Below are 15,812 nucleotides of genomic sequence, written 5' to 3' on the forward strand. Positions count from 1 at the left end.
ACTACATTTAAAATAAACTGGTATTAGCCACTAGCCAGTTTACTTCCACCGGAAGGCAAGTTTTTTTGTAGCTGAACAAAACTTTGAACTCCACAGCTTCACTCAAATACAAAGTTTAGGTGCACTAAAGTTTAGGTGCAACATCACATTTCACAAACAACATGACACCTGCCAGTTTTTAGTGGTTTATGTGGGTTTTGCTTTGGTTTTTTTTTGGTTTTTTTTCTTTCTTTCTTTTTAGTACAGTATCATCCTTCCTGATACTGATTTCTGTCAGAGAGGTGCGGACAGGAAAAAGTAAGCTATTTTGTGACACAATCACCTCTATCTGTTCAGTAATGACAGACTAAAAGACCCTTTCTTAAAAAACACACCAAAATTCCACCCCCTCCCAACTGGGAACCTTTACTTCATGTTTTCAGCTTTACAGATGGTGGTCCTCATGCATAGTGTACAATTTTTGTAACTATTATACCTGTAAGCACAATTCAAACAGAATAAAAACACTCACCACTGAAACACATTACATTTTTCAAGCATTTTCACTCCATGAGGGTGACAAGAGAGAGTACCGAAAAACAGGAAGTAATGTTGGCTAAGGGTATTTAGTAACCCATTATTTTGAAGACTACGTTCAGGTTTCATTCCAGATGAAGAGTTGAGCCAATGTACAATATCTTTAACTAATTCCTCCAGGTAACCTTGTCCATCCTAACAAAACAAAGAATAATAGCATTTACTAGTAACAGAACGGGATCTCTCTTCTTTACTGAAATCCATTGTTTTAAATTTCTTAAAAATGTACAAACACAGTACAGATACAAAATAGAACTGCTGGCTGGCAAACAATTCAGACTAAAGAAAAAGGTTCAAGGCAAATCAAAGGAGTTTAGCTTGGAGACATCTTAGGACCAATTTTGTTCTTTCCAGGAAAAGGATTGTTCAGGGACATCTTCCTCTGGCCTGAGGCATAGAAGTCTAGCACACAGGAAAGAAGGAAGTAGAGAAAGGAAGGATACATATAGCAAAATTAAAAAACCTCCAAACCCTAAGTCACATTTAATAAAGCTGTATTAAATACTTAAACACAGTCATCTTCCCCAGTGTCTCATCTGGACAATTCGAGATTGTAAGTTATGTTTCTTAATTACACTGATCATTTCAGATTTAACACCGAAACTGTACAGAAGTCTTTACTAAAATTAAGGTTATTTCCTTTAATTGGCATACAGCAGTACTACTCATTCTATCTCCAGTTTTGTACCTAAAAATTTCTTACCTCTTCTGATTCAAGAAGAAATTCAGTAAACTGACAACCCACAACAGTGAGCTGTTTAGCCTTGGCATAGTCCAGATCCAGGTTGGCATATAATTTACTGCTAGGCTTGTAAAAATATAGCAATCTCCTTACAAACCTATGGAAAGTAAAAAAGAATTTGCTATTTTTCAGTGTGACAAGGACAGCCCCATAGTTCAAAATAATGCTGGTATAAAAGATATGTTATCACTAAATTAGCTTATTGGCAATAAATTTTCAAAAATTATTAAGAGTAGCAGGTAGCAGTAATGAGTCTATCCAGACATGATGTCACAGAGGCAGCTGCACTGTGTGTTATAAAGCATTTTCTACACCGTAACTTAAAAGAAGAAAAGGAAGTAAAAAACTCTATGCTCTTGGAATCCATATCTTTCTCCTCATTCTCATGCTTATAATTTATTCTGACATAATTTATCCTGTGGCAAGTTTCAAAGACTATACTCTCTAGACTTAATGAGCTAAAAAAGAATCTGTGACATGACTTTTCTTCAGCTATAACAGTTAATGCTACCCTGAAAAATAATTTTTATGTTCTGTCAGGAAAAGGCCATATTTATTTAGCAACAGTATTTTCATTCACCTCCCTTAAGCATTTCTGAGGCATAACACAGTGACTGCAAATGTCGACCCTTACTCAGATTTCCTGAAATCATGGTGAGCAATATAGCTCAGTTTTGCATTGCAGGAATGCAAATACAAAACTTCTCTTCAGTGAAGAACCTCCCCCTGCCAATTCTCAGTCAAAAAACAAACACACATTTGTGCTTTAAAATAGCACAGAATGTTTTGTCTGAAGGTAGATGTGTCAAGCACTAAGAAAACTTAACTGAAGCACTGCGTCTTTAGTTAACAAAGTGAGAGTAAGCCACTATCCGCAACTCCAAACACAGGACCAATTATAAATGAAATCTGAGAGCTTCTTCAAATTTTGTCAAATGAAATGTATTTTATGCTGGGTTATTAATAATAATTATATATTAATATATTAATATCTATAATTAATAATTATTAGGTTGTATAAAAATTATCTGGAATTTCAGCTTAACAGCCATAAGTTCATCACAGGAACACCAGCAGTGGAAAAAAAAAATCAATTTATGAAAGGACAAACAAGTGTATTTTACACTTCAAAAACAAAGTATCTGAAATTTTTTTTATGATTAGCAGTGAAACTAGAAAGATTTGGGGCTTAATTAGTTATAATTAAACAAGAGCAACAGCATTTTAAAGCCATTAGAGCATCTAACTCACAAACCTGCGGAAAAGATCAACCAACTGTAGAAGTTTTACACTAACTGAATCTTAGATTTTCTATTATTTTGGAATTCAGTTACTTGGGCCTGTAAGTGTTACATTGCACTGAACAATGCCTGAGTGCAGCACAAGCACTGTCCCAAGTAGATAGGTAGAGGGGTGGGGGTGGGTGTCACAGCTGGGAACAGATTAGCTATTAATGTTTAGGGAAGGAAAAAACCCAGAAAACTACAAATGCACAATTAAATTATAGCTATGATTACAATGGGACTACCACTTATGCTGAGAATACAATACAAAAGTAGCTTGATTACTTTTTAGCAAAAGTTTGAAATGGAACAGAGTGAGCCTTTCAGCATGTGTTTTAGCTTTAGATAGAAGCTGCTTTCCATGCCTACAAACACAGAACTACTCTTCAAAATAATTTAATCAAATCAAGTTCTGAAATGCATATTAACAGGGACATCCAGGAACTAATTAGTAACACTATTACTACATACCTACAAAAGTAATAAAGATGTCTTAATGTCAACAGACATGAAAGGAACCAGAGCTGTACTGGGTTTTTTTGTGTGGTTTTCTGTTGTTGTTTTTTGTTTGGTTGTTTTTTCCCCTCAAATCACACATGCTTCCCTTGCCATAAATAGATACTAGAGATAACTTCCTCATGGTTTTTGATGAAAGCTACAACTATGTAACTGTACAACTGTAGACCTATTTCGTCAAAATTTGTCAAGTGCTGACATCAAATACTAATGTATGAAATATCAAAGAGGTAATACTTTAAGGTTTAAAATGAAATTTTAAATAAGTGTTTCCAGACACCAAATATTTGGTGTTTGCAAAGCTAGTATGATTCTTGTTAAGGAAATTATAAATATATAAAGTATCTGTGCATAGAAAAGAAACCACTAAAGCTTAAAGATCTTACTTATTTAAATAAACATTAAAGCAAATACTGCAACCTAATTATGTAAATTTTCATTTTTTGCTGCTTATCCATATATGAAGTTTTAGAAATGTGACATATCCAAGGAATGGTTTATTGCAGTATCAAAACCAGTTTTTTAAAGTGTCTTTCTTCAAAGGAAGTCTACATAATTTTTTTTTTTTTTACATACCTGTGCAATTGTTCATCTTTATAGTTCCTTAGATTTACATTTGGCCACTAGAAAAACAGCAAATATAACATTATATGAAACTTGTACATCAGTCCTTAATTAGTCACTAAAATTTCCTCATTTCTACTATACCTAATAATTTACCTAATAATTAGAAGTGTAAGGTTTGTTTGCATCTTATGTTAGCTAGAAAAAAATACCCTTACTTTATTGAAAAGCTCACAATTCCTCCTCCAAAAATTGTTTGATTTTTTCCTACAGGAGGACAGGGAATGTCAGGCACATGCTATGTGTACAAGTCCACAATTCTAATGAAAACAGCAAACTATGACATGCTAATGAAAAATAAATAATTTTGCTCAGTTTCTTCCCTGCAAATAACAAACATATTTTGATATGCATAATAGGGAAATAATTTTGTGTTGTTGTTTTCACTATTAATCAGATTTGTTTTAAAAATAATCATTATTTTGTTACAGGTCACTTGAATACTCCTTATTAAGATGGTATTTAAACTCCTCTGTCGATACCTTGTAAGATGCTTTAAACACATAGTCATAATGTTCTTTTCTGGATCTATCCTTTCTTCCTATTATATTTTCCTTTGTTTTTACAGCTATCTGTTGTCTCTGTAGTTTCAGATGTATTTTTGTTGCTACTAGTAAGTATCTCCTTGGAAGGGATAAAAAAAAGTGCATCAAACATTTTCCCTTCTTACCTAAGTGATATAGTTCTCCACTTCCAATTGGTATACTAGTATTAAGCCATATAGTGCACTAGTTAATGATGAGTAAAAATGACTATGCTAGTAACATTGAACCCACGGTGCCACATAAAGTATGAAGTTCTACTATCAATGACAAAAACAATTCCTCCATCCTGACCACTGCCACTTTTGCTGCCTTTTTGGCAGCTTAGACAGCAAACCGAGGAAGTAAAAAAGGCAGTAAGGGACCACGTGAGATGCAAGTAGTGAAGTGGCTAGAAAGCTCATGCTCCACAGCTGTAAAAGCTGCGACAGAAACACAAGGGAGGTGAGTAGCCACATGGAACAGTGAAGTCCAAACAGTGGAATCCGGACTCTGCTCAGGGATGGAGGGGGACTAAAGATGAACCACTTCAATAACGTTATCTTAGTTTACACTAGCGTTGTGCAGTTTAACACAGGAACAGAAGTGGTTAGGATTAAACCAGGAAACACAGAAACTTGTCATTCTAAAAGACAGAAGTCCCTGCTTTTGAGACATTGGCAACTGTTTGACAGGGCAGTAGAAAACATAGTTGGGGAGGTCTGAGGTAGCAGGGAAGCTAACAGTTTGACCTAAATTTTTGATTAAAAAAAACACCAGAACACCTTAGTGGTCAACCATGTAAAGCTTCCATTGTCAAAGCACTACACAGACTAAAGAAACAGTGAGATTCTGAAAAATAGTTTCGTGATAATATCTTTATACTGAATCAAAGGCAAAACAATCCACAATTAATAATCATAGCTATCTAGTAATGCAGTAAATCTAGTAATTGCAGTAAATAGTCTGTAAACAGTGACACTTGGTGGAGCAAAGCTACTGTCATATACATATTCAAGTCTTTGTATCAGATTCTTGCTCTTTCAAGTTTACCAGTCCTTGAGAAAAATGCACAGAAATATTTAGTTTCTTTTATTTTTTAAAAGTATCATCTTGATTATCATTGTCACCATTAATCCTTTTTTGTACTTTCACCATCTTTATAATAACACAGTAAAGAACACAGTAAGAAAATGTTACTTGCAGGTAACAACATAAGGATAGCTTTGATGTACAGAATGACAGGAACTATTTTGGTTTCAGGACTATACTAAGGAAACAACAAGTTTAAGTTTTCTTAGAAAGTTTTCTTACTCAAAGAAAGTTAAGTTTTCTGCTTAAAAAAGTGGCAGCCTCTTAAAAGCTGCGCATTAAATACATTTAAGATAATGTCCTCCTTGTCAGAAGTATTTTAAGAAACATGGGGGACAGACTTTCTAGCAAGGCCTGTTGCAATAGGACAAGGGGTAATGGTTTTAAACTAAAAGAGGGTGGATTTAGACTAGATACAAAGAAGAAATTTTTCACACTGAGGGTGGTGAAACACTGGCACAGTTTGCCCAGAGAGGTGGTAGATGCCTCATCTCTGGAAGCATTCAACGTCAGGTTGGATGGGGCTCTGAGCAACCTGATCTAATTGAAGCTGCCCCTGCTGATTGCAGGGGGGTTGGACTAGGTAGCCTTTAGAGGTCCCTTCCAACCCAAACTATTCTATAATTCTATGAAATTAATTTTATAATGAACTTCATGCTATGGGCATATTTATATTGGTTCAAAACATACAGTGAGATTGCATACTGATGAAGTTTTCATATGTGGCTCAATCTAAGCATCTGAAGTTCCATCTATAACATACCTCCAGCCTTAACCTTCAGCTCATGTTATACTAAAAAAAAATCTGCTATAAAATTGAATAAGGTAGTAATCCTGTGTAGTTTGAACTGACATCTAAACCACTAGCAACTTTTAAGTCATTATAGTAAATTCTGTAAAATCTATTTCTATACAAATAAAGTTATATAAAATTTAATACATGCTTATTAAGAAATTTTTGAATTTAACGGTAGTGTATTTTTGCATATAGTTTAAGGTACTCTTCGTACACAAAGATCCTATATAAGCACTGATTAAACCCATAAGATCGCAATTTTCTGAAATGAAACAAATTATGGGATGTAGTATGGAATTAGTATTAGAAATTCAATGCTCACATACGAAATGGAGACTTTTTTCCCCAAACAATTTCATAAAAATAATATGATGCCCTTTTTAAGCTCACCTTTAGTATGGTCCCTATTAGATTCCAATTCCAGTCAAGGTTGTCTTTATGATTGAGAACCTGGCTGTCTCGAAGATTCATTATAAGTGCTTCTTCTGTATCCTGTGATACAGACATGAAAAACCACAGTAAATTTCCTTGCATAATTTTTTGCCATTTTGTCACGTGATATACTTACTGTTTATGTAACAACCGTTAAAAGGGTTATGCTCCACAGTAACTTGTATTTGAAAGTAAACTGCATGGTTATAGTACTGCATTAAGAATCTAATAGTAAGAGATCACATTCGATCCCAAAAAGCATTAAAAATTATTGTAATTTCACTCCTCAATTTCTAGAACTGCAATGTAGCATCCACAAGTACCTACAAGACAAATTAAATGAAAAAAATACTAGGAAGAAATCACATAAATGGCTCTGCATTAGTTGAGAGAATGAAGCTTGGGGGTTTGGATCTAAGTCTCCCAAATACCAAGTCAAATTCAGTTTTGAAAAAAAATCAATAATGGTAATACCTTTAAAATAAAGATGTCTTTCTGCACACGGTACTGGTCCCTCTTTTGGTGGGTTGAGATTGCTTTTTGAATAATATGATCCAAATGGAGGCTGTAAGGTTTAGGTCCTCTTTTCTTCATCTCATGAAAACGTTTTAAGCAATTGAGTGCGGCACTTGCTCGTCTAATAGAAAAAATACTATAATCAGTATTTGGCAACTGTTACCCAACAAAAAGCGCTACTGCTATATCTTAAGTAAATAAACACAGCTCAAGAAAGAATTGACCAACAGTTCTGAAGCAAATTAAAAAAAAATAATTTTACTGATACAAGTTTTCATACTTCCATAGGCCTCAGTCTTGTATTGAAATTATACAGAAAATTATCTTGTAGAATTTCTGTTACTGAAGAATGAGTCTTACTGATACCTTTTCTTCTACTCCACAATTAGTGGTGCCTATCGCAGTTCACAGAAGATACCGTAAAGCTGACAAAGTACTGTGAGATGTCACAGTAGATCAACGTTCTGCAGTAAAGTTGAGAGCTGAAGGGGCTTGCTTCAACTTTGACTAACAGCATTTCTTGTAAATTCTCTTCCCCCCCACCCCGAGAGTGGCAGGATTATCAGTAGTATGTTTCCTGCTCTTTATATCTCTACAGTTCAGCAACAACATGTAAGAAGTTTTACAGGAAAAGACAGGAAATAAAAGGAATTATTTTTGACAAGGACAGAAATAGTTAATAACAAAATAGTGGTAGCAGAATAAAAACCTGCTGAGCAAGTAAAGTAAGGATTGAGGAGGTAAGTCTGCATTTCTCTACTCTAAACAAAAATTCCTGTAGGGGACGAAAGTGGTTTTATTTTATATTACCTTCAAACAAACAAATAACTTTGAATTGGTCACTTAGATAAGTTACATCTATTTAGTTTGTAACAGGTGGCTTACAGTTTTTCAGACTATGAAACAATGTGGAGTGTTGATCAAAACCAAGATCCCCAAATAAAAAATACTACTTCTACAAAATCATTTTTGTCCAACAAAAACGGGATTTCTTACTAATCTATCAGGTATGTCCACAAAAACCAAAAAGCAGAAAACCTGCAAATAATCCACAAATGTATCCTTCCTGTTCTTTGTCCTTCCTCTCCTCCCACAGTTTTGACCAAGTGAAACATCCTGTGATGGTGTTTCAGATATGCCTTTTTTCAAAAACAACTGTGTTTTTACATATCAAAAGCTTCTACTGACATGAGCACCACGTTTCTTGGAGGCACTCTACAAACACCACTTATCATTTCACAGTAGTAGTTCAGAAACGTTCTGTAACTTACACAATGAAAGACAAAATATGAAGTTATCATACATTTATCAGAATACCTCCTCTGGAGGTTTAAATACTTGAAGTACCCAGGAGACACTATTTTATGGCAAAGCACTTCAGAGGTTAAATTGCAAGATTAGTAGGTGTGCAGAGAAATTCTACAAAAAAGTGAAATAAAATTTTCAAAAACCTATGGGCTTCTTTTAATCTCAAAATTCAGATAATTCTAGTTCAAAGAGGAACAAAAAGTTTCTATAAACCTTTTTATTGCATCAGACGCGTAAATATACTTCATCTGATGGTCACTATGAGTGACAAACAGTTCCCTAATACTGCTTACCTACATGCCACTGCAGAATGCCGCACTAAATTCAAAATTTCTGTTCATGCATTCTTATACTTAAATGGAACTGAAAGAAACTGAAAAAATATCAGTGCCAACTTCGAACAGAAGTACCAGAAAGGTTTAATATAATTACTATTGTTACAACGACCATTTTCTTGTGAGAAAAAAGGTTTAAAAAAACCCAAACCATAAACCAGCTCCGTAACAATATCACATTTTCTGCTCTTCCTCACGCTGATAATGACTCACTGATTTGCTCTATTACTATTTTGTTAGCTATAGACAAACAATAACAGAAGAATAAAATTGGTACAGGCCTTTTTAGTTTTGAAAGCTTAATTGTATCAAAATGCCAAAAAAGAAGTGTGAAACAATGGAGAGGTCAAACACACAGAACAGGTCTTGGATATTGCTTGGTCAAACAGAGCCTCAGAGTTCATTTAAGAAAAATTCTGTGTAAAAATCTTGCATTCTATGCAAAAATGTTCTGAAATCGACTATCGGAACTTTCCTTCTGAATTTCTAAATTGTTACTGTACACACTTTTGGAAAAATGCACTATTTTTTCCCTAGTAACTGTGACAGAGCATTTCTGTATGCATGCATTCGCTTGCTTTTAAAGACAGCAGTGGTTTCATCCACCAGGAAACTTGCAGGTTTTCACTCAACTGTAAGGGAAAAAAGGAGATGTAAATATTTTTGCTTTTAAGCGTAACTTAAAATTCTTACAGTCTTTTCTCTTTCATGATGTCAAAAGATGCTGCCATATTCATTAGCGTTGGTAAGCAGTGCAAGTGATGGCTGTGAGAATGAGGAAGAATTGTGTTTGCCTAAGGAAACAACAAAAGACCAGTTAGAATAACTTATTACAACATTTGAAGAATCTACCGCTTTTCACAAGACTTTCACAAATGCATGAGATGAAGACTACCTTTTGCATAAAATCAGAACAATAATTACACATACTGTTTTGAATATTTGATCTAACCAATCAATCTGAAATACAACTTAAAGTAACTTAAGATGATTCTAGATTTCAGAGCCTTCTAGTCTGTATTGTTTACATTGGTGGCTTTTTAAGTGGTAACACACAAAAACATGCAAAGCATCAGATATCCTTATGCCACATGCAGAAAAGTACTAAAACAATCTAAAATCAGAAATACAATTTAAGCTGATTATTTCCGTTAAAAACTTTTCACCACCCATGTTTCCGTCCATCGCCCCCCAAAAGCTGATGAACTAACGTAACTCTCTCAGTCACTAGACATTTAATTGCATTTATTTTGGAAAACACAGGTAGTTTTGCAAGTATTTTTGGAAAACTAAGGAATAATGAAGATAAACTACTTCACTCTATTAAAATGAAATTAAAGCACAAATATTTATTCAGCATTTTGATAAAGTCATCTCTGACTAATGAATCATCTCCTCAGAAAACAAAAAATACCTTTGCAGCATACTCAAATGTCAGTAACAGTCACTCCCATTCAAAAGTATTCCAGAAACCAGAAAAATAGCATACATTATTACAGATTCCTCTTTTTAAAGTACATGGCTGACTGAATACTCAAGAAATTCCACCAACTGTTTGAAGAAAAAAGTCACAGAAGAGACTAAAGGACATATTTGTTGTGACCCATGCTGATGAGCTGGGATGTTTTAAGTCACTGCAGTAATAAGCAATCCTGTATCTGGATTGTAATCTTGTTTTTTGGAGCATTAAGCACCACTGAAATGAGTCGATAGTCTGAAGATGTAGACAATGTCTGATAACTCATACTCATATTTTTCTAAGACAAGTTGTATTTCACAATCTTACCATCTTGGAAAAAAGATTAAAAAACCACAAGAAAACTGGTCAAAAAATGCTCTGCTCCATATGCAATTTTTGCCATCAAGAAAGGATGTGAAAAATAACAGACCTGTTTTACAAGAAAGGTAAATCATATCACTTCACATATGACTAACAGCTCCTCAGGAGGCTGAAAGGGAGCACTGGAGTATATTATGAAAACAATAATATCATCTCTATACCAAAATAGTTTAGGTTATGAAAGAGAAGCTACTGTAAAAGATATGTCAGGTGGAGGGAAGCTGAATGAAGCAAGGTCCCTTAAGCTTCTCTGTAGCAGGTGCTACCCATAGCAGTGTTGAAAGAGCACTCCACTGAGCTGCAGTTGCCTGAATGAATGATATCAAGTGCCCTGGCCATATCAAGTTGAACATGAAAAAAAAAAAAGTTTAACCTGCCTAGCCTGTGAAGCAGAAAGCTAAATACACTGCCAGAGGGCTACAATCACGCTAAAAAAGCAATAATTAGCAATAGCCCTTTTCGCAATCACAGTAACTGATGGGTGAGTTTGCAGGACTTGAGCTTAAAAATACAACTGGCTGCTGAGGCAAGGAAGTATATTGGTGAGAGTTTGAGTGCTGACAATGATCCTTGAAGCAGAAGCCCCAGCACTTCCAATACATTCCAAACAGCCTTCCTATTGATATATACTGTTTTTAATACAAAATGCCAAAACATGTAATGCAAATTAACCCATTATTCTGATGAAAATTAGACACTCCAAGTTTGCAACATAAATTAAAAGCTATGAAATATCTATTTACAACTAGCTATTAATACTACTTATTCTCAGCAAAAAGTTTTACTTACCATGTGTAAAAGTTCTCCTAAAAGAATAGTTGCTCTAACAGATACATGGTCATCACTACTTGTGATCACTTCAACCAGACCCTTCAAAAATTTAGAAAATTATTACCAACATTAAATGTGTAACATCTTATTTTAATGTATATAGGGAAAAAGTAACAAGCATCTGTTCAAGTTTAAAGTCATTAGTTACCTCTAGAAGTCCATTGGTAATAAAAGCTGAAAGCACTAAAGCCAAATAATTATCCATGAGATCAGGCCTAAAGAGAACAAAGTATTGAAACAGTTTAGAAAATTCATTTCTCATTGTGTCTGCAAGAAAACAACAAATATTTTGTGAACAACAGCACAAAACAAAACCAAGGGTTTAGTTCATTAAACACTCACCTTGACCTGGCTCGATGGGGTAATATAGTCTTAGCTTCAGCAGCTACAAAGCCATCAGAAAGTCTCCAGCAATCCTGAAATCTGCTTGGATCTAGAACAAGAAAATATGGACGATGGTGATTATAACACTGGATTTCATAGTGCTATTTTAATGGTTGTCAGTGGTTAAGTAATAGTTCTTGCAAACAAATGTTATTTCGGGTTTCAAATAATAGAAAATTTTGTCAGAATGGATCTTTAACAAGTTATCTAATCCACACTCCTGAATAAAGCAAGGCTAACTTTAAGATTAGGATAAAGACTGTATCTAGGTATCAACCAAAATAATAACATCTCCAACTAATAAACACACTAATCTTGTTTAATGGAAAATATAACACCTAAAATTTTAAAATGTACATCAGTGTCACAAAGTAGCAGGTTTGCAACAAAGAATGACTTATTTGCTTATAAATGTGGAACAAGGATTAAGCTTTTATAATCAACTGCATGATATAAATCAACATTTATAAACAGAGCTTAGAGAAGAGAATTGCTGGAACAATGAAGGCTGAAACTTGCTCCTTTTGGCTCATACTTTTTCATTGTGAGACAAAGCAGAGGATACTCTTGGGTTTACAAAGGAATAATTCTAAAGATAAATATTAACTCTGCTAAATAGAAAGACATGAAAAATCATACACTTGCTCGAGGAAAAGTAAAAGTCTGCTAAAATGCAGTACAGATAGACAGCAGACATACAGTATATAGAAAAGACTCTTTTTATTAACTTTACTGGAACATTCACCAACACTTCTAGATTACTAATATGCTTCTCACACTTAAAAGAAGTCTAATTTGTAGTATTGTGTTTACACAGTTTTTTCTAAATGCTCCATTGCTCCTCTTTTATCAAACTTACAACACTAAAAGACAATCAATTTTAAAAAGGACTTCAGAGCACCCAATGAGTTCAGTGATGAAACAGTTAATGTAATTTACAATACAGAACAAACAAGGAAGGCCTCAAATTTGTAGAAGAGCTTAATAGACAGAATTCTTATATGAACTGGTTCTTAATACCTACCTACACTGAGAAGTGCCTCAATAAATTCTTCTGCAATAACAGGGAGAGGAAGGCGAAATATATCATAGAGAACTTCAAGCAGACCTCGCTACAAAAAAACCAACCCAAAACATCACAACATTAATTTTACAGATTTACAAAAATTGTCCTTTTGTTCACTATTAATATTGAAGTTGAGATTTCTGTAGAGTGCTAAAATTGTTGTCTTTGTTTCAATGTTTCCTTTTTTGATAACATGTTTATTTTCATAAACTGAAATAATACGGAGAAGATGGGAATGGGCTTGTTTACTTTAGAGCAGTGTTTTATTGTCACTATGACATCTACAGAAGCTCAGACTACTTGGATTACAGATTTTTAGAACAGTTACTGCTGCCACCATCAACTTCCTGCTGGTAATCTTAGATTCAGCTCTGATTATTATGCTTTAAACTTGTAAGTGCAGCTACTGCAAACTTACTTTGATTTGTGTACAGAGTAAAAAAACAAATTTACATACTTTTCTCTCTTCCATTCCCTCCTCTCAGACATACAAAGTATGATGGAAATACAGACTTGAACTTGAGGGTCAAAAACTCTACGGTAGTGGTCTTGTAACAAGTGTGTTTAAACCACTAAATTGTTAAAATGTTAAGAATGTATTAACTAACAATATTACTCCTACATCAGTACTAAATATTCACCACCTACCCGTATTTCCATATTTGGTATACAGAGTACCCCAATAAGAGATTGAATCCCAGAATTTCCAGGTTTGCACAGGCTAATAATACCTAGAAAACATTAAATACATAATAATATTCCCTCACCAAACAAAAAAGCATTAGACGTATTATTAAATTTGATTTCCAGTTTGAGGGCAAGCACAGATGATAAAAATTACTAATCATAACCATTTTCAGTTTTATAATCTCATCTCCTTTCCAATCAGTAATATTTAGCAAAACTTTCCAATCACAAAACTCTGCTTCCTCATTAAAAACTGTAGCTACTTTTGTCCTTCCTGCTGTGAACAATACTTTCAAATTATCTGCAAAAACAACATTTACATGGAATAAGTGGCAGATAGAGAAGACAAAACTGTCAATAAAGAATGCATCTGAAACCTGAAAGATTTGCATCATCTTGGCACAACTGTGAGCAGTTTCTCCATCAAAAGCTGTATTTTAACCTAACAAATCATTTAGTTTTTAATCTCAGGTGAATTCTAAACAGCAAGTTTAAACATGTGGAATAACATTCTCTGTGCACCTTTTTAAACCATCTCTTCCCAAATGACCACTGCTCATCTCCTGAAGTTTTAACACAGCAGATTTAAATTTGCATAAAATCTCCCAGAATTTGCTCCTCTTACACTGTATTTTTACTCAGTTTAATATTTCAATATTAATAGGGAAAGCCTTCAAATTCTTTCTAAATATTACAGAATACCACGTGAAGCTTACAATGATTTTCAGCTTCAATTTATATACAGTCTCTTCATGAAAAATGTGGCTGCAAAGACAGTGACATTTCCTTGACCATTTCTCTTCATACTTCACAGAATAAAATAAAACTTACAGAAACGTGCTAAACAGAAAACAAGTTTCTCCAAAATGCAACTTTAAGTGAAAAAAAGAATCCAGGTTTGCACACCTTTTTCTCTTACATATTATAAATAAACCCAAGCCTTCATTCTTTAGAAATTACCAAAAGATTAAAAAAAGTCACCTACTCATCTACTTATTTTTACTAATACAAATATAACTTGACATGACACAAACTTTAAATTTAAATGACTTTATACGAACTTTAAGGAAGTCCTCAATTTCAAAACTTCCATGTCACAAAGAGAAGCCCGTGTGGCCACAGACACACTAAAGGCATTTAAATATGTTCCACAGTGCACCTCAGAGGACTATTTTTGGCAAGAGCATATAGTGGCCATATCCCAATTGCAATGCAGGAATAGATTTGGGTGCATGCAGTCATTGCTGGATGCCCCAATTTTATCTTTAAGAACATGACTTGCACTTACAGATAAAGGACATAGTAACCACCAGCTCTGAAGAATAACACAGTCTGGAACATAGGGAGAGCAGAACAGTAGAACACAGCAGATAATACAGACAGGGAAAAAAAACCAAAACCCAAAAAACCCCAAACCAAAACCAGAAAAGCCAAACCAAAACCAAGCCTGGTTTAGCTACATGTCCTTTGGGAAGACTGACACTCTAAGGACATTTCTGTACTGAAAGCTTTTAAGATGTTAAGTTGGAGACTTAACAAGTAATACTAGAAAGGAAGAACATGTACCAGTGAATATGCCATGAGAAGTAACATTGAAGATAATTGTGTCTTCAGTCACTTGACCTTTCAGGCATATGATATTAGTTCTACGCCTCCAAGTTCAGGAAGATGCAGCAACATTCCTATCAGAAATTGCTTCCTAGGAGTTTCAAAGTTGTCACAAACTTGCCAAGCTTCCTCCCCAGAGAAGTGAGAACACATATGAGAAACTTTTGAAGGATACCTGGATATTAAATTAAGCTTCCTGATCATTTTCAGAACATTAAAAAATAAAGCAACTAGTCTTACAACAAACAAGCCTTTCTATAAAGTCTGAATCTTTCTTAAGTATAGTCTGTAAAAATCCTACCAAAAATTTTGGTAAATGGTATTATCAACTGATCTAGTTTATTTGCAAAACACTGTCTTGACTACTAGAATGAGCAGTCCCTGAAGCAGTATCTTCACGTTAGATATTGTAATATTGCCACGAAAATATTTCGAAAAATGCAAAAATCTGCTTTTTCAATTTAGAAATGTCTTCTACATGAAAAATCCAACATTATGTCCATCTGCAATTTCTCTTCAGCTATAGCACCTGCTAAAAGCTAATGGAACTATTCTGTTGGTATCTCACAGAGACAAAGATATCTCTTGTTTACAGTGGCAGAACCATCTCAAAGGCAAATTCTTATGATACAATATTATTTTTGACATCCTCTCA

At 34.2% G+C, this 15,812-nt stretch overlaps 1 protein-coding gene across 1 annotated transcript in view; it reads right to left on the minus strand.

The window, feature by feature from the left end:
- Window positions 1–15,812, minus strand: part of RICTOR (RPTOR independent companion of MTOR complex 2) — a gene marked incomplete at both ends in the record, with an annotated part of 89,265 nt that overhangs the window by 29,706 nt on the left and 43,747 nt on the right. Inside the window, 11 exons of the mRNA XM_082013123.1 lie at window positions 512–711; window positions 1,280–1,415; window positions 3,694–3,740; window positions 6,541–6,642; window positions 7,057–7,219; window positions 9,435–9,535; window positions 11,371–11,451; window positions 11,561–11,627; window positions 11,755–11,845; window positions 12,821–12,908; window positions 13,511–13,593. Of these exons, the coding sequence (XP_081869249.1) occupies window positions 512–711; window positions 1,280–1,415; window positions 3,694–3,740; window positions 6,541–6,642; window positions 7,057–7,219; window positions 9,435–9,535; window positions 11,371–11,451; window positions 11,561–11,627; window positions 11,755–11,845; window positions 12,821–12,908; window positions 13,511–13,593 (1,159 nt within the window). The remainder of the gene's footprint in view (window positions 1–511; window positions 712–1,279; window positions 1,416–3,693; window positions 3,741–6,540; window positions 6,643–7,056; window positions 7,220–9,434; window positions 9,536–11,370; window positions 11,452–11,560; window positions 11,628–11,754; window positions 11,846–12,820; window positions 12,909–13,510; window positions 13,594–15,812) is intronic.

This window comes from Phaethon aethereus (assembly GCF_964289735.1).
Source record: "Phaethon aethereus genome assembly, chromosome: Z".
Lineage (NCBI taxonomy): Eukaryota > Metazoa > Chordata > Aves > Phaethontiformes > Phaethontidae > Phaethon > Phaethon aethereus.